This window comes from Calonectris borealis, chromosome 3 (assembly GCF_964195595.1).
Source record: "Calonectris borealis chromosome 3, bCalBor7.hap1.2, whole genome shotgun sequence".
NCBI classification, from domain to species: Eukaryota; Metazoa; Chordata; class Aves; order Procellariiformes; family Procellariidae; genus Calonectris; species Calonectris borealis.
In genome coordinates, this window is record NC_134314.1 from 85,081,636 (window position 1) to 85,100,677 (window position 19,042).

The window sequence follows — 19,042 nt, forward strand, 5'->3', positions numbered from 1 at the left end:
TAAATCCATCAGAAAATACATTCCTTATGGAAAAAAGACTGGGGGAAGAGAGGAGCGTTTCCTCCCTGTACCCCAACCCCACAAAGGATGGAGTGTCTGTAGCACTGAGGAATAAATACACCCATGTAAGGCAGAAGGGAATGGGAAGGATGAGCTTAGAGAATTTCATTTATTTCAGTGAAACTTTAGCTAACAGCCCACGACCCCAAGCACTCATTTTATAAATCTATCAGGTAAAAGCCCATGACACACAGCATTCCCTCCCACTGCATAAATGAAAGCTAGTGACTTCGTTTCAGCTTTTCTTTATAACCTAGATGTAAGCTTCAACCTTTGTCTGCTTCTAAGAGGTATTTGACCTGAAGCATAAGGAGAAAACAGGCAGCTCTTACACAGCATTGTACAGAAAACATTCTTTAATAGTTTATTTGAACATATCTTCTACCATGTTATGTATTCCAACAGTATGCAGATTGTTTCAGAGGGCAAAAAGAAAAAAATTAATGAGTCAAGATAAATATGAGAGTTTCAGAAATGCAATGCTTTAGATTTACCAGTTCTCACAGTGTTTTCCTTCAAGCAAGACTGAGTGTACTTAATTCACAATACAATTCTACTGCACGTTTAGGAGAAAATACCAAAAGCATTGGTACCGATTCCCAAACTGATTAATTTTACTTTAGATAAGGCACACAAGGCACTCATACACTTTGTCTATTCACTCTCTCTTATAAAAACACTTTTTTGTTTCTCTTATGCCATGGCATTCTTTGGTTGGTCAGCACTAGTACATACTGAAACGGTTAAAACAAACATTGAATCAAACAAGACAAGAAATACAAAACTCAGCTGCAGAAAACTCTCAAGAGGATCACTGAGGAAGGCAAAACAAAAACAAGAATCAGTGATGGCTGCTATAGGAACAAGAATGCTTAATCCACATAAAACCCACTTAATGAATACTACAGCATATTTAACTCCTTTTATTTCTGTATAAACAGCCGAAGTAAAATCTTCGAAAGTCAAATATTTTCATCATGTCCAAGCATAGAACATGCAAGAAGAGAGCCAAATAACTTTCAATATAACAGGTGGATTAATACTGCTTCATCAAGAAACACCTACCTGCAATTACTAGGTAAAAAATAAGACCTTGTAAGAAAGGTCTGTTTGTTAGCACTAATGGTACAGAAAGCTCCTTTTAGTGGCAAGACTGAATACTTATACATATAATGACATTCACTGTAGAAGTAACAGGAAAATTCTTACCAGAATTACTTTGCCAGGTTAACACATTTATCTTCTACCTGGAATAAAAAGCAAATATATTCTGGAAATATCACCCTTGGTTCACCTGTTTTTAAAAAGGGAAAAATACACCATGATTAATACGCAATTTCTTTGTTTTTAAAGCAAAGGAGCTTAAGAAATTTTAAAACAATTTAAAATTTAAAATTTATTTTAAAACAAATAGCTATTTTATGATAGCTATTTGAAGTTTATAAAGAGTCCTTTAGGGTTTTTTTGAGCTTTAAAACTCTAGTTTTCACTTTTAGCTTATGATTGTGCATAACCAAAATCTTATTACAGAGAAAATAATTGGTACATATAAGGTAAGTTAACATAATAAAGTTCATTATTTTTTAAAATGTAAAATGAGCTAGGTATGCAAGTTTAAACATTTCCCTCTAGAAACAGTATGAATTTTTAGTGATCACTACCTGCATGCATAATACTTGAGGCACTTGCAGCTCTAGGTGCAAGTGATGGATAGTATGAGAAACTGAATTGTGCAGTCAGGTGCTGACGTAAATGCATTTTAAATCTGTCCTATTCTGTCCTGACAGATAACCAATCTTTATTACATTAAGCACTGGGGAAGATGTAGTGAATAAAATTGGAAAGGAACAGTATTGTATCGGCTCTGTACAGTCCACTAAAGCGATTTAAGAGTTAATTCTCTCCTACCCCTTTAACTGTCTCCAGTCCTAACAGAGGATCAAAACAGGCAACGCATTTTTTTTTTTCCCTAAGAAGAATATTTTAAACTACCCCTGTAATTAGTCATGAAGAAAAGATTGAGATAACAATAGGGAGAAGCAATCTCCCAATTCGCTCCAGAATGGCCATGAATACTAAGACAGTTACCCCTAGTACATGCTTTAGCAAAAAAGTAAAAACAAAACAACACATACATCAGCCCTGTCTTTGTGAGGTCTGCACAAAGGGCAAAAAGATTCTGTAACAACTCAAGGAAAATGATTGCTGTAGAGAGTATGCATTCATTCATTTATGAATGCATATCCCATATTCCTTGCTGTAAGCTAAATTGTCAAACGGTTTATTAATTTTTCATTTTAAAACTTCAAGTTTCTAGTTATCACACTTCCCCTCACATCTTCAGAGTGTATTCAATCTAAGAAAAGGAAAAAACTATTTTAATCCTTCTGAAATACTCTTATTTACTAAACAAGATTGAAAAGCTCCTTAAATATACTTTAAATCCTAATTATGGTTTCGTCTGACTGGCTGAATACTTTCCCTGCCATTTCCTAGAAGAGAGACACCAAAAATTGCAGAGGCAATGTTTATTTCTGCAACCTCTCAGCATTTTTTGCTACCATTTTCAGATCTTGATCAAGTACTAATCAATGGTAACAGGACTCCTTACCAGTCTTCCTTATAGTTAACTCCAGTTTCTAAAACTAGTGTTAGAATATTTGTGTTTGGTGTCATTACTACATTTTAACTGAGTCCAGTTTCTGACAAAGCCCTAAAATTCTCAAAAGTTACATCCACTGGCACATCAGGCATACACCGAGATGAACTGTCCAAACCCACGTTTACTGAAGCGTCCACAAACTGGGGTGCTCCAGTTGCAAGCTAGTCTAAATGTTAAAACCTCATTCGCTAGACATGGTAAAGAGCCAAAAATGCATTTGCTATCAATGCGAATGCAAAGGGTAGTAACCAAGAAAAGCCTCAAAAACATTCAACTACAAAGGTCTGTAGGTGAACGCTCAAAAGACATTTATTATATCCACAATTAATTAATTGGGGGGGGGGGGAAGAGATGGGGATAGGAAAAGAGAAAGAAGAAAGACTAAATTCATTATTTTAGTATTCTCAGGCGGCAAGTAAACAAAAACTTCAACTTTAAACTTAAAACCATGATAAGCATGAACATTACATGAAAGACCTCCTTAAGGAAGGAGAGAAACACTTTAGGTTGCCCAGGCAAGCTCCTAATAATTGGCCCCCCTTTGAGTGCTTGGGAACAAAAAGTTTCATCCACAGCCTCAAAGAAAACCAACTTATCCGTACAGCTAACATTCACAATTCATTGCAACTGAATAGCTTAAGCAGCTAGTGGGTTTGCAGTTGTACCAGACTATTAGATGATGTAAAAATACACAGTCCACCATGTTTTAATGTCCTTCCATCTGCAACTTCAGTCTCCAGGTTTCCTGCATTGCTTGCACTGTTACATGGATTTAACCTATATTGCCATATTCTAGCAAAAGGGTGAATTCTCAATGTCAGTGGTAAGATAAAGTACTATTTTTTTGATGCTAACGCAAAAAGACATCAAGCATATCCTCTTAATGCAAGAACTTAATACATAATTAGTAAGGAATTAAGATGCTCTCATTCTACAGTGCAGAAAAAATTGTAAAGAGATACCATGCTGGATAATGAAGCACTTTTTTAGAAGGACTCGTTCCAACAAGTGCTAACTACTCAGTTGTACCTATTTCTTTTTCTGCAATTAAGTTCTGAAACAGACTGACAGCACAAACGTGTCTGTGGAAACAGTTTCAGATATAACCTCATTATTCATCCCATCTTGAAGCTAGAGACAAAGAACAATGCAAGGAGAACTTACAAATAATTAAGAAACTTCAAAATAAAGCTGCATACGCACAGACAACCTTCTTCCCTTTTGTATTTGTTTCCTGAGAAGTGATTTGAACACTTAAAGCACATCGCTTTTCAAAGAAGAACTCACTGAACAACTTGCCCTGCTGATGCTGTAACATAGCAAACACTCTGCAGAGGTCGTTTTTGGGGGTTGTTTTGTTTTTAAAAAAAACCAAATCCATCCCCACTCTAAGATTTCAGCTTGCTTGTCACCTTCTCTTTCTGTTGCAGATTGTGGTACGCTGATACTACACTCTATGCAGCACATCATTTCATCTTACTCCAAGAAAGTATGCCAGCCAATTTGCAGGAACTACTCTAAACAAAAGAAAAATTCTCCAGTAAAGTGATACATCTTTAACTGCTGTGGTGCCTGGTAATATGTAAGCAGGTGCTACACAAACACCTGTACTGAGGCAAAGTGCCTCACCTCTCTTCAGACTTCAGAGATGTCACCTTAACTAGGGAAAAATCCCAAAACTTAAAACATCACACATGAACTAAGCCATAAGAGAGCAGAAAGAAACCTACCAGAATCTCAGTCCACCACTGCTGTGTACGGTCCCAATGGGACACTCACAGTTTTGGAATACACAGTGTGTCAGGGCTTCATATAGCTAGCACTGAAAAGAAATAATCACATTCTTAAATTCCATTTCACCCTCTAGAAGAATATGATTATCGTATTTTATAAAAAACTACATCTACTAGATAGTATTTATTTATAAAAGGAAAAAATCCACAAGCTTTAAAAAAATAAATCACTCAACCATGAATGATCTGACATTCACATATAATCTGCCCTCTTCATGCCTATCTTTCTATCATCCTCATAATTCAAACCATATCATGTCTGCCCTCTGGCCCCTTTCTGCACCAGCTCTCCAGGGACTTATTTTCTCTTTGCTGTTTGGTATAAATCTATTTCCTGCACTTGAAACTTGTATTTTCTCTGAACTTCTTTCCATTTTTATGAAGTTGCTCATCAGCTGAGCATCTTAAAGTATAGGAATGCCTAGTACTTACTTCAACGGACTTTAAGCCTTTAACAGAAAATACCAAAATCACTCTTTAAGTAATTTAAAGGATACAACTTAAAAATAAGACCAATTTAGCAGTCTTGAATACTGAATCATGAATATACTAACTTTATATAGTGCTAATGATTAGAGGGTATTATCTCTAACATCAGCGCAACTTGGGAAATGAAGAAAATGCAACGAAAGCTTAGCTAGTACTCTGCCTCCGAGAGTGAACTGGGCCTTTTACTTGGTTATGTTTTCAGCAATGCATTGCCCAGAAAGGCCTCGAACGTCCAGTAATACAATAAAAACTAGTAATTACCAAATTACTACAGCAGCATTGTAATAAAATATAGTACTAAGCCAAATGAAGTCAAATCCCATAATACTAATTTAAGTTATTACTTTCAGTAACTGTTGTCCAACAGCTACAGCAAGAGTAAAGGAGAGGCAGAAAGTCTGGTGGTGGTCTCCAGTTCACACAACAGCCCAAATTAGTGCTCTAATAAACCTACCTCCTCACAGCCTTTTTTTTTTTAGTTTTTTTTTAAATGTTAATTTTATAGTACTAGCAAAAAAGGAACTATTTAAACCATCTCTGTTTGTTATGAAGTAGATGTCAATAAATTTCTTCAAATTGCTCACTAGTAAATACTTATATCAGTCTAAAATGAACGTGCTACTGAGTGCTGTTCATACAGCTGCATAGTCAGGCTTGACTGCCTGAGTAAAACAAAGTGATAATGTACCTAAGGTAGTATGCATGGCACATCCGAGCCACCTGCAAGCCTTAATTTCCCATAGCTCACTATGTTATCTTAAATAAAAGCAGTCTTGTCTACCAGGTTATACGAGTATCTTACTGCACTAAAGGAGTGATAGCCAGTCTCATAAGAAAAATAAACTTATGAGAAGCTATTTTACAGATCACGCAAAGAGGAGTAAAGAACATACAGCTACATGAAGTCGTTAATTTATTTACCTTCCCTAGTTTTCTGTTTCAGGTAAGAGACAAACATTGACCAGGTATGGCATGGCTGCAAGTCCTTTTGAGTACAGAGTACAATGAAGTTGCATTTTTAGTAGGTATTAAAATTAACACTCTGAAAAAAAAAGTAGTTTCTATAAGCCACTGTACAATCCAGTTATTTCTGGCCTCCAGTTCAAAACCTGTAGCCCTTTTACTCATTCTCTAGAATGAAGTATATGGGAATGAGTCACCACTGGCCAATAAATGCTACATTTACCTTATACAGTATTCATCCCATTTAGCAAATACTTGTCCCAGCCTCATTGCTTGTACTTAACATTTATGCTCTGGAGAACATGCTTGTGACCTCTTCAATGATTTTAATATTAATATGATTATATCAGTGATTTTAATCAGATTTACTCTGGGGTTAAACTTTCAATTTAAGCTCAAGTTTCTGTTAGCAGAGGACAATAGGCATAATGAAGAGCACCAGCACGTTAACACTAAGACACTCCATAATAGGCTTTTGCAACTGTGGCACAGATTGCCGGGTTTATTACAGAAACTAAGGTTATCTTGTTCGCAGCAGACACCAAATCTGACTGCCTTCTGTTTAAAGAAATTTGTTAACAATAAAACTAAGGGAATACTATGATTAATTCCTCTGTGCAAACTGAAGAAGGAAAAGAAAGTAGAGCATGAGAGAGTGCAATACAGAAATACATATCTAGCGTGGCCTGGAAAAAAACTGGAACATATCCTATAGTGCTGCCTTGAGGTCTGTAGTTGGTGGTGAAACGCAAGTAAAGCCTCAAACTAACCCGTTGCTGAAATCAGCAGTCTTCCTTTTCTGTCCCTTTGATATCATTCAAAACTTTAAACACACTAGAAACAAATAGCTGACATTGCCAAAATAGATTACACAGCAGGAGTAACACACAAGCCTTTAAGAAAACAGGAACCTGCAATTCAAGTAGAGCATCAACAGAAAGCTTGAGATGCTTTGATGCCTTGTTTTACCAATGCAAGGCAATCAGCCAAAAGCATAGCTTCTAAAAGCCAGTGAACATTTGCTAACCATCCAACAACTCTGACATTCAAAAACATGAGCAAGCAAGAGCAAAAACAAGACACTTCAAGTTTGGTTCATCCTCAAAACAGACATACCAGACAACCCTCCAGCTCCGCAGAAGACCTCCTACTTACTCTTTATTTCCAACCACTATCTGTTCTGTCCTTTGCTGTTATTTATTAACTATTTGGGGTTACAGAAGCAGACAACCTATTGAAACAGACTAAGGCAGTGTTGCTCCAGCTATCAGGTTGCACATGAAAAGCAACCTCTTAACATACAGAATTTATCACAAAACTGCAGGTAGATGTCAATTTTCTTGGCACAGTTCTACTTCTGACAAAGTCCTTGATTTCATCATGGAGTTCAGTAACTAGCTTTTAGTCTTCTGTGCAATCCACTAGATCAATATTATTTCCAAACAAGTTATTCAGAGTCTCTCTCCCCAGAATAAAGAAAAAAGTGAAAAATAAAAATGCTTAGTACTTTTGGATAAATAACACATGCACTGTCCTTTTAACTAACCAGTGAAAAGTGTGTCAAGTTCACAAGATGGTAAACAAGTATTATTTTAGTGAACACTGAAAAGTATGTTGAGACCTTCAGAGCAATGGTGTTGCTGTGTATACAAGTGTGTTTATGTATGTATAGTCTTACTAACACCACTTTTACGTAAAATCAAAAGTATGTTTCACTCCCACCTCACCTACGTGGGATGCTTGTCTTGCAATACCCAAAGTCTGAGAGTCCTGCTTCTACAAGTATCTTAAGCCTCCTATAAGTACGTAGTCTACTTATGTTCTGCTGCCTAGGTATTAAAACAAAATTTAATCCATGAAGCTCAGTGTTTATACAACCTGAGAATTAGAAAACTTCTACCTCTAAGTGGATGTGAAAGCATTATATCTTACACTGAAAAAAGACAAAATTTTAAGGAATTATATTATCTGTGCTTTCTGAAAAAAATAGTCCTTGAAGAACTAAAAATACTCATTTTCATATTGGGTATGGTCAGGAAACACTGATGTGGATGGCTAAACTAGCAATTCCTGTTGTAGAATAGGAATGCTAAGGAAAAAAGCAAACAAGATCAGACAAATGCTATGCTAGATTTGGCCAAATTAAAGAAACAGGCACTTTCCAAAATACCTATCAGGCTACAGGCACCTAGAGATACACAAAGTGGCATTACGTGTACAGACAGGTCAACTTCTCAGAAACAGTTTCAGAGATATCATTCTTCTGATCGAGACCCAGACCTGTGGTGTAAGGTAAGAGATGAAAAAAAACTCAAACCCTTCCTTACCCCCAAATTACCATTTGCCATGTATTTTCAGGCCTCAGTGGTTTTTTGACAGTTAGAAGTGAAACTCATGGGTAATTTCTTTGGGCACAAGTTTGTTCCAGACTACACTTCCCAAACTTGGCCAGTGTATTTTTTCAAAGGTAACTTAAAATGTATTTGCTAGAGCTTAATCTGGTTCCTGGAATATATTCTGACCCATAAGTGTTTAAGTCTGCTCTCCCCAACATGACTACTTCTACAATCTCACTTTTGCCAAGCATAATTATTGGTAACAACAGCTCTGAACAAATGATAGAAGCACAACTCAGAAAGGTATAACAGATTAACATACATACAGTATTCTTGTTTACATACAAGTAAAAATAAATCCCATTTACCCACAATCCAGTTTTCCTGTTCAACAGTTTCCGAAGTGTGATCTTAGGACATTACTTCCATTAAATGAACTCTGATTTACATCTGTAGTGTTTCCACTGTATACTGTCATTTCATTATTCTGTGTATCTGACAAAGATGTCAGTGCCTTAAATGGAAAACCTGGTAATAGCCCTGAAGTGCATAAGATTGTCCTACAAGGCCAATGAAGACTATCAACTCAAAACAGCAAGTTTCCAATTTATTAGCTGCCACCGACTATAAAAAGACTGTAACTAGTAGCAGCACACAGGTGACTGGAAACCAAGACAAGAACAACATTACGATATAATAAACTGCATTAAAAAGGTTGACCAAACAGGGACTATGAAAACCAGAAGAGAGAACTTGGCAAGAAAAGAGCAACTGGTGCAGGGTCCGAGTGCCCCAAAAAGGAAGCCAGCTCATATGCAAGCTAACTGCAGACTTTTCCCACATATAAACAATGCACCAGAGATCCACAAATAAAGTTAAGCGTACGCAGTTTGTATGATGTTTTAGAGGTCTGTAATTCCAAAGGTTAAAGCTATAATCATTATGATTATAATGAATATTCTACTTTCTGACACCCATTATGAAGAAGCTACTGGCAAAACTTAGGATTTCAGCAACAGGCCTCACAATTCAAAGAATACATGGCAAAGTCTGTACAAGAGTATGGTAGAGGCCAAGCTACATACTACTCAAACCTAGCAAGCTTCAGAGATTGAGAGGGCTAACATCCCCCTCTCATCCTCGTTCCTCAAGTGTTAGTTGTCCTCACTCACACCACATCTGCAACACAATACTTTCTGGAACATGGACAACAGTTTTCCACGTCTAACATGAAATCCCTAGCATAATTCTGTATAGCAACTTTAATTTAGTTAATTGGTCTACATTCTCAGGAGAATCATTTTTAAAAATGTCTCATTAAGGTCAATTCAGTGACTTTTGATGCAGCTTTTGGTGCATCATAAGCTACTGAAACATTCACAGCAGCGAAACAAACAGCATTTAATCAACATTTAACTTAAACTACAACTTCTTGTCCTACTTGATTGTGAAGTATTCACATCATGATTTGTTCTTCATCATTTTAAAGTCTACTTGCAAAAAACTAAATTTGTATTACCTGTTTAACTCATGACAGGGCTTTTACAAGTAGAGTTTATTATGTTGCTGTAATTTCAGGATGCTTGTTAAACTTAACACATATAGCACCTGCAAACCCTATTCACACTTAGTATTTACTTCTTGGAAAGTACTACTACCTTGGGGGCTAGAATTAAATGCCAACTGTCTACTTGTACAACATTATCAAAAACTTTGACTACATGTACCATCATGTAAGAAAGGAGAAGGGAAAATCTGTTGGCAGAAAAATAGCACATTTTAATATTTTAGTTTTATGTCGCCCTAGGTTTTCCACATATAAATACCTACTTGACATATCTGACCCTTATTTGGGAAAAAAATATTAGATTAGATTAAGATTTTCAGGAGTCTTTAGTGCAAAGTTTCAAGAAGTGTTCACTACAATAATGACCAATGCAAACTGTCACTATAGAACAGAGCAATATCAGCTGTGTGCTAAGAAGACGACACCAGAGATTAAGTGATCAACGCTGGAAAAGTTGTTCTTGCTAAAATTCAGCAGGTTATCAGGTTCTGCCTTGAGCTATGAAGATCTGTATCTCCTTTACAAGTTAGCAGATTATCAACAATTTCCTCCTTTTGAGTCTGGATGAAATATCGAGACAGAGTTAATGGCAAAGAATCTCACAGGCTAGCTGCATATTACACAAGTGCTTTGGGGCAGCTTCTCAACTTAACATGGAATTTCATTTACTCATCAATGTGAAACACCTGTGAATGCATTCTTGTTGAGCCTGAAATGAAATTAAAAGATGAAAGATGATTCATCTACAAGATAAAAAGTACAGTACTAATAAAAGACAGGCTCTCAACCAACCACCTACACTCAAGCAATGCATTAACCCTGTACATATGCTATACTCAAGTTTGTGGTCTTATACTATCCAAAGTCAGTAACCACAATGTAGTTGTTAGCCACATTAAATCCATTCCAGTTCATTGAAAATTTGCACATTTCAGACCAGTACATGCAGGCACAAAGAATAAACATTCCTTAGAACAGGCATGGGGAAAGCTGGGAGTCTTCAAAACTAATCATTGCAACATTAACTGTGTTAGAAACAAATATGCTTGCTATCATGGGAACCGGCTAAAACGCACTGAAGAATACCAAGCTGTTACCAGTACCATGAAAATGCTAGAGACAAGATTTGTTAGCAGAGTTGAAGACAACGATCTGTTCCAGATCTTATCTGAAGTGCCAGAGGACAACACCCGTAGGGAACACATGGTACTAGAGAAAGGAACTGACAAATATTCCACCACAAAAGACCAGTAAGTTCTTCTAAAAGAAAACTGAAGGATGAATATCTTCTGCAAAACATTCAGCAGTGAAAAGGCTGAAATGGCATAGCTCCCAAGTGAGCCCTGTTCTGAACACTACTCAAAGAACGCTAACAAGTTCTTCCCCAAATGAAAATATATACAGGTAATACTCCTAAATATCTTCTTCCAAGCTTTAGGTTTGATGCTTGCCACCCAAAACAGACTACAAAGCAAGCCTTGACAGCCATGGTTGCACAGTAATGACTAACAACTAAATATAAAGATCAAGCCTAACCTCCACAGACTCTGCAGAGTGAAAGGAAAGAAGCAGTCTACTACAGAAGGTAAGTCAGACGTTCAAGGCCTCTCCAGTAGCGACCCTACACAGACCAGCCCTGCAAGACCAGGCAGACTTTGTGAATACCCTCTTACATTAATCTGTAGTACAGCAGATAGCGTGGTCTCCGGTACAACTGGGAAAAACACTGTAGTTGTGAACACACTACAAGTATGAGACCACACTGCATCTACCCAGAAATTATTTTAAACAACAAATCTACCACTCCAATCGTGACCTGGAGGACCATACAAATCTCTTTGTAATTATAAGATTATACATTTTGATTGCACCAATACTCAGAGAGATAGAAGAGGAAAAAAAAAAGTTGAGCAGTATCTTGAGACACTCTTGCTGAAGGGATATGAATGAGTAAAAGCTATTCCTGAAACAGAAAGCTTAGTAGTTAGAAGATTAAAACTAGAAAGTAAAGTCCTTGAGATAAATTTGGCATTGTGTCTAACATACCCACTAAGAGCAATTAAATAAGGGGGGAAGGTCAATGATCAGAGTTTAAAAAAAGAAGTCATTAATGGGCAGAAGACTAATTCTGCTTCTGGGACTTTAGAACTAGTCAGTGAAGTCAGTATTTTCTATTAGCAATCAGATGCAGACAAGACAGCAGGTAGCAATTCTGAAGGTGGAATTAAAAAAAAATCATTTACCTATGTATCTGAGAGTTTCATACACTTATTCCTCATAAACTCAGTCTGCCAGCTTCTTTACAGCATGCAAACAGCTTTGGTTGCCTTAGGGAAGCTGACCCTGTACTCCTCCCAGGCTTTACAGCAAAGAGGTATTTGTTCCAGCTGTGCTGACCCCTCTTGCACTGAACTGGCCCCAGAAGACCCAGTCAACAATCAAGAGAACTACAGGCAAAATGACTCGTATAACATCCCACTTTAGGTAGCTTTTCTGCAGTGGGAATGCAAATAAGGAATAGCTACGATTTTTATTTTATTCTTGAAGTTTAAACAGCACTCAAAATTAGTCAACCGGTATAGACTCCAACAGAGAAACTATAATCAATAATTACACTTAATTTCACTAATAATGACTGAGAGTATGAAGTTTCCCAGTATACCTATCACTAGATAGACAAATATTTAAGAAAATCCTAAACCACTGAAGAAAACCCTAAATCCTTCCACAATGCAAAAAATAGCCAAACTTTATGCTTAGGAAGTCCCCAAACTATAGATGTCTATCACACATGCACACACAAACAAGATTTTACACTGCTGAGAGACAGCTGGGGAGATGAATGAAGTGTGCCAGATGAAGGCTACATACATAGCCAAGTAGTATTTTCAGTAACCAAACATCATATGATAATTTCTTCTGCAAATGCTAAGGATTTAGCAGGAGTCCAGTAATTGAATTGACTTTGTATCTGAAGTAATTTAGGCTTCTAAAAATAGTTCTAGATTAATTAGGCGTACCTTCTGGAGTCAAAAAGACCCCACACACGGCATTTCATCTACAGATCTAGACACATAAAGGAAAATTCTGCTTTCCTTTGATCTTTTGTTAATTGAAATGTACAAATCAAGAATGAAACTACACACTCTTCAGTGACTCAAATCTCCCCTCATAATTGAAACATGCAAGTAATACAAAGATAAATATGTACCTCAGGTAGCCCACAAAGTTTCACAGTTTGGGGATTTTGCTTTGTTTCCTCTACAGCAAGTCATAAGAATGTTTGCTCTCAATTCTTTGAAATTAGGATTGTTAAACTCTCTTGCCTTGCAATAGGAAGAGAATAGGAAGGTGAAAGAAAATTTGGCTAATTTTAAGACTATTTCAGTGTCTGTTTGAATTACTAAATCAAAACGGGACAAATTTCAAGTCTTGAAATATTATAATGGAAGTATATTGCTGGACTTTTTTCAGTTCCTGCAATACAGCTATGAACTATCAGGAATATTTCCTTAAGTCTTAAATATTTTCCTTACAAATTCACTCTTTTCCAGAATTAAGACATTGAGAACTATTCATGCCTTCAGATTGCTGTTTCTGTTACTCATTCCTCATCTTTTAGTTAACACACTGAAGTCCAACCAAATCAGTTGCTTACTGAGGTTAACAGATCTAGTCAGATGCTTTTTGCCATTTATCCCCCCACAAGAACACAAATCTTCAGTAAATGCCTCCACAATACTAAAGAGGAGTAGATGAAGTCGGGCATTTGCTGAAATAAACTGGACAAAGTTAACATCAGTTTTAATGCTTCTAATGAAGCCTTGCATTTGGCACTACCTGACAGTAATTCCTTCTGATATTTTACCTTCCCAATTTTCTCTTGGGAAAGCAGAAAGGTTCTTCTCTACTGTCAGAAGTTTGAAGAACAAGAAACTCTCTCCTCCCACCTCACATTTAGTACTTCATGCTCCCATACTTTTCCATGGAGCATGGTGATGATTTTAACTGAAGTCAAGGAGCTCAACTTTCTGGGTGCAGGAAAATAGGGCAAAGAATGCATAAACATGAGGATTAGCCGAGATCGTCAGATGCTTGCCCAACCACTCTAACACAGTCACAGTCTAACAGGGACTAGTCTTCCACCATCTTTCGCAAACCACCATTCATCACTTTTGCCCTCCACTTCCCATCTTTCAAATTATCCAGAAAGCGCAGAAAACATAAGTAAGAGTAATTCTCACAGTGCCTTAGCTCCACATGGCTCAAAAACCCCATGCAAACAGTGTCACAGGGCAAACCCCATTTGCCTGCAGTGAACTACACAAGCTCAGAAGTGCAGAAGACAACCCTTTCAGTGCTTATCCACGGTGTGGCCACTGCAAAATCCCACCCACAGTAACAGCAGGCAGTAGCGAGTTATTTATGGGGGAGAGGGCGGCTGAGAAATAAAGTCAGAGAAGCAGAAGAGTAGAAGCCCTGCTCTTCTGTAACACACCAAAACCACAAAGTACCTGAGCTACAGAATATGAAAGAAGATGAAACGTGCCGTGGTGACTAAAAAAGCTAGTAGAACTTAAGAGAAGTATCCGGAACAAAGATACAATAGAAGTTTCAGCACTTACAGGTATCAAGATATAGCACTACTCCAGGACTTCACTACATTGATCACAGCATTACATACCTATCCCTTCTTCAACATGTATAAGCTAATAAGTTTTGTGTTTAATTTTGTTCTGTCTTGCTCTCATACTCAGCATCAGATTTAAGCTGTATCTTCACAGAGTACAGCATAGTTACCTAAAAATCACACTAGCAAGACTCACACTTCTACTCTAATAATTAGTACCAAAAAACCCTCACTTCCCAGAAAAATGGCATTTTAATCAGACCCCAGGCTGCAAACATGAATCATAAAGAGCTAATAGCTTATAGCAAGAAAAACCTCAAGACTGCACATCGCATTTTTTTCTCCTTTCCCTTCCCTTCACACATTCCAGTATCACTTCTGTACAGAGTGCTTTATCTGGAGGCAAGACATTCCCATAATTTCAACAAGTCACTGAAGGACATGTTCAAATGCAAGACCTGAATCTGAACAGAGGAAAAGAAAATCCAGATCTAGTGCATACTATGCTGCTTTATTAGTTCTTCTCAAATGACCTGACAGCTGAAGCAGACACCCTGTTGAGTCTAAGCAAAAGCCCCCACCTCCTGAAGAGCAGCTACAGTACAGTTAAACAAGACAGTTCAGCCCACCTGACAACTCATGACTAGCAAGCAGGTGTTTCTGTTCCTCCCCAGCAACTCTTCCCTTCCTCTTCCTCCAGCACTGCACTCATCTAATTCCTTCTCAATGTGACTCACCTCCACAGGTTTGCAGAAATCTAGTTTTTTCAGCTGGATTTTTTTTGTTGAATTGCCATGTTGAGGGATCAGGCAGTTGTCACTGCCAGCAAGGGGAAGAAGGCAGGAGGGAGCTCTCCCCCTTCAGCAGTAACAAGCTGCTTGATCAGCTTAGACAGCTCAGACAAATCAGTCCAGGTGACAGAACAGCAGCAACCACAGATCTCTTCTACCTGATCTTGTCCCAGTCTAAAACCAGGTATATCATCTCCAGATCAGTGCTATCACAGGAGCTGATAGCTCTGATGACACCAGCTCAATTATTTGATACTATCTAAAGGCCTATGAATCTTCATCAAGCAATGATTTGCCAGATTAACTGACATTCTCACAACTGTCTCTGAACTGGAAAAGAAAGCAAGAGTCAAAGTAATCCCAGATATATACATACAGCCCTGCCTCCACTGCATATTACAATCCTTTTCCAACATTATAATCCATTTTTCCAACAAACATAACAAAAAAGATGACCCTATAGTTGAATCAACAATATGAAGTAGTGACATCTCAGACAACAGCTACTACACTTCTTCACTAAGGAAGGCCACAGAGCCTGTTTACTCAAAAGGAGTAAAACAGATATTAGTGAGGTCTTGTCGGTGACAGCTGTTCACTCCAAAGAACTTAAATTCACCTGCAAAGGACAAGCAAGCATGTTCTGGACAGCAAGTGCTTCCTGGTGCAACAGAATCCTCTTACAAAATAATCATTTCACCCTATGTTCCCTCCACTCCCTTCTGCCCACAAAAGACAAGTATCCAAACCAGTGCAACATTATTTTATTCAAAAAAAGACCACCATGACAATGACAAAATTCTTCAAATACAAAGGAAATTAGATCCCTGCACAAGCTGCAAGGGTGTACAATTGTATATTAATAAGGATGCACATGGTCTATTAAAGAAATCACTGACAATAAAAATACAGAACCGATAGCTTCCTGAAGTGTTTGTTCATATTTCATAGTATTTGCTTACGCTCTTTGAGCTTAACTGTAAAGAGAACTATATAAAAGCAGTAACTTACTTTTAGTAAGTGTTAAGAATGTAGTTTCTCTTTTCTAATGTTTACATATTAAGTGTCTTGCTTTCCAACAGATCCTATACTATTGTTCAAGATGCTTACAGTCTCTTTTCTTATTGCCTTAAACTGCACTAAAAACTGATATGGAAGCACATGAAAAACGTACCAGGGACCAAGAGAAAGGAAGAAGCAAAAGAAGCATTTAAGAAGAATCTTAATTAAATGGTTACTAACCTAAAAGAAAAACTTCTTACAATTAATTAAACATTTTTTACGGAAAGCTGTCTTTGAGTACGGTAAAAAGAAACTAACGGGGGAAGGAGAGAGGGAAAGCAGAAAGGGAGTGACATTAAAAAAGCTCCTCTTAAGAAATCAGTATACAGTCTTACAAACCAAGTGATGACTGACTTCCTGAGGTCTCATTTACTATTAACTTTGGTTTTACAAGTAAGGCATTGAAAGCTACTCGCTCTTAGCTTGCACGATTCTCTGTCCAAAGCACAATGAGGAAGAAAGAAGAGTAAAATTAAAATACCCTAGAAAAAGCTGATTTTTTGTCTTATCTAAGACAATATATGAAAGCATTCGCATTCTTCATTCACTCTATTTTAAACGTCCACCAGAAACTCTCAGAGACACTAAACCACAGATTTTTTAAGGTATCTCAGAGGATACTTTCTTCTTTGCACTATTGGTCTGTGAACCTACAGTTAAAGGCAAAAAGGAGACTCAGTATTTTCCTGACTCTTTATCACACTGTAGCCCTGTTACGATACAAGCTCCACACAGACATGGTCTCTTGTCCAAGCAAGCAAATCCAGATCCTTCCTTCAGGAAGAGTTAGTGTTCCAGACATCTCTTTTCTGCTACCTAGCATAAGATTATGATACACATGACTAAAACAGATCTCCTTGCTGGTTTTTCTGCCAAAGGTTGTCCCACCACCTCACAGGCAACAGTGCGATTCTGTTAGTGACACAAGCTTGTGTCAGTAAGTCCAAGTTTCTCTAGATCCTTATATTGAAGTCTTATTGATTCATGTGGCACTACAACTAAAAAGGAAAAAAAATGTCTCCCATCTTGATTTCTTGTTCAGGCAGTCCCCATTTATAACCACATTACATGCTTTTCCAACTCCTAGGCCACCACATTCAGTCATCTGGTTCTCCTTTCAAATTTCTTCAATTGCTCTGCTTTCTCTTATACAAGAAATTTTATTCTCACTTTCACTGATCCACTTGCTTTCCCTGCCTTCTCTCTCACTGTATAGGTAAGTAAAAGACAGATCTTTAGTTCATTTGGGGATACCAGGTAATGTCCAATTCTTAGATTTTTTTTTTTTCCTCGGAAGAGTATCTTCACACATTCTCCCCATCCTCAGAAAATATCTAAAAGTTTTCACTGCTCCTCTGTCCAGTCTTTTTAGTAGGTAAAAGAAAGAATAGCTCGGGTGCCGAAGTGCTGCGACTGTTGTATTCCACGTCCATCAACGTTATCGCGTTTCCGTGAACAGCCCACATTTGCTTTCCTTTAATTGTTATCTCCTATCTTCAACAAACGCCTCGTTGACAGCGAGCCTTTGTGCTCCAGTTTTGCACAAACACATCGCAAAGCACAGCCCGCCGCAGCGCAGAGCCGAGCCCGCAGCATCCCAGTAACGCGGGGAGGATCGGAAAGGACCCCGCGCACACCACCTGTGCGCGCACAGGGAGTATTAAATGTCGCCTTTCGGTAAAAGCAGAGGCCAGGAGTTAGGAAGAAGCACTCCGGGCGACGAACCGCCTCATACAAAGCCACCAAATGGACGCAGCCAGCCCCGACTTCTGCCCCTGAGAAACACGAGGGCCCTGAGCGCGCACCCACCCACCCAGCCCTCCCGCCGCCGCCGCCGCCGGCAGCCACCGCGGCCCGGCCCGGCCCCTGCCCCGGGGAGCCTCGGGGCGGTCTGGGCCCCGCCCGCCCCATCGGCGGCGGCTTCTTCCGCCTCCCACAGCCGCCGCGGCCGCGCCGGCCAGGCTGCCCTGAGCCAACAACGGCCACCAGCGGGCATCTTCACGCGACCGAGGCAGCGGGCGCCGGGTGACAGCCCGCCCCGGCCCACGCACGGCGGCTCCCGGCGCCGGCCTCGACCCGCCGTGGGGCGCCCCCTCGCCGAAACCCGCAGCAGGGCCTGTGCCCGCCGAGCTGCCTGCCTCCCACCCGGCCCCGCGCCGCCATGGCGGGCTCCCCGCAACCCGAGGCCGCAGGCGGCGGTGCCCGCCCCGCCCTTACCCGCTCCTCGCCCCGCCGGAGCCGACGCGCCCGGCCGCCCGCTCCGCTCTTATCCCGCTGACAGCGTCCCGGCAGCCCATGGCGGGAGGGCCCGGCCCGCCCGGCCCCGCCGCGCCGCCCGCCCCCGTCACCCGGGCAACGCAGCGCCCGCCCCGCCCCGTCTCTCGCCCCACCTGACTCCTCCGCTCCCGCCGCCGCCGCCGCCGCCGCCGCTCCGCCAGCACCGCCGCGCGGGTGGGCGGCAGGCGGTATCACGCGCGCACCGCCAGCCAATCGGCGCCTCCGCCTGGGCGAGCGGGGGGCGGGGGGAATCCCTCTGGGCGGGGGCGTGCTTTCCCTGGGCAGCTTCTCACCCGCCCCTCGGCGCGCGGGGCCCCGCCCACTCCCGCCACGCTCCGCCCCCAGCGGCCCGGGCGGCGGGTGAGAGGCGCAGCGGCGGCGGCCGGGCGGCTGCGTGGCGGGCGGCGGCCCT

General features: G+C 39.9%; 1 protein-coding gene across 9 annotated transcripts in view; it reads right to left on the bottom strand.

Moving 5' to 3' along the window:
- Window positions 1-18,806, bottom strand: part of LYST (lysosomal trafficking regulator) — an 89,342-nt gene extending 70,536 nt beyond the window's left edge. For 5 of the 9 annotated variants that reach the window (XM_075146498.1, XM_075146501.1, XM_075146500.1 and 2 more), the window contains exon 1: window positions 18,571-18,683. In XM_075146498.1, the coding sequence (XP_075002599.1) occupies window positions 18,571-18,650 (80 nt within the window). In that variant the 5' untranslated portion in view covers window positions 18,651-18,683. Of the gene's footprint in view, window positions 1-1,269; window positions 1,355-4,452; window positions 4,545-18,570; window positions 18,686-18,743 lie in introns of those variants that run through there. The other 4 variants (XM_075146496.1, XM_075146495.1, XM_075146497.1 and 1 more) reach the window with 4 other exon arrangements.
- Window positions 18,807-19,042: the final 236 nt, after the last annotated feature.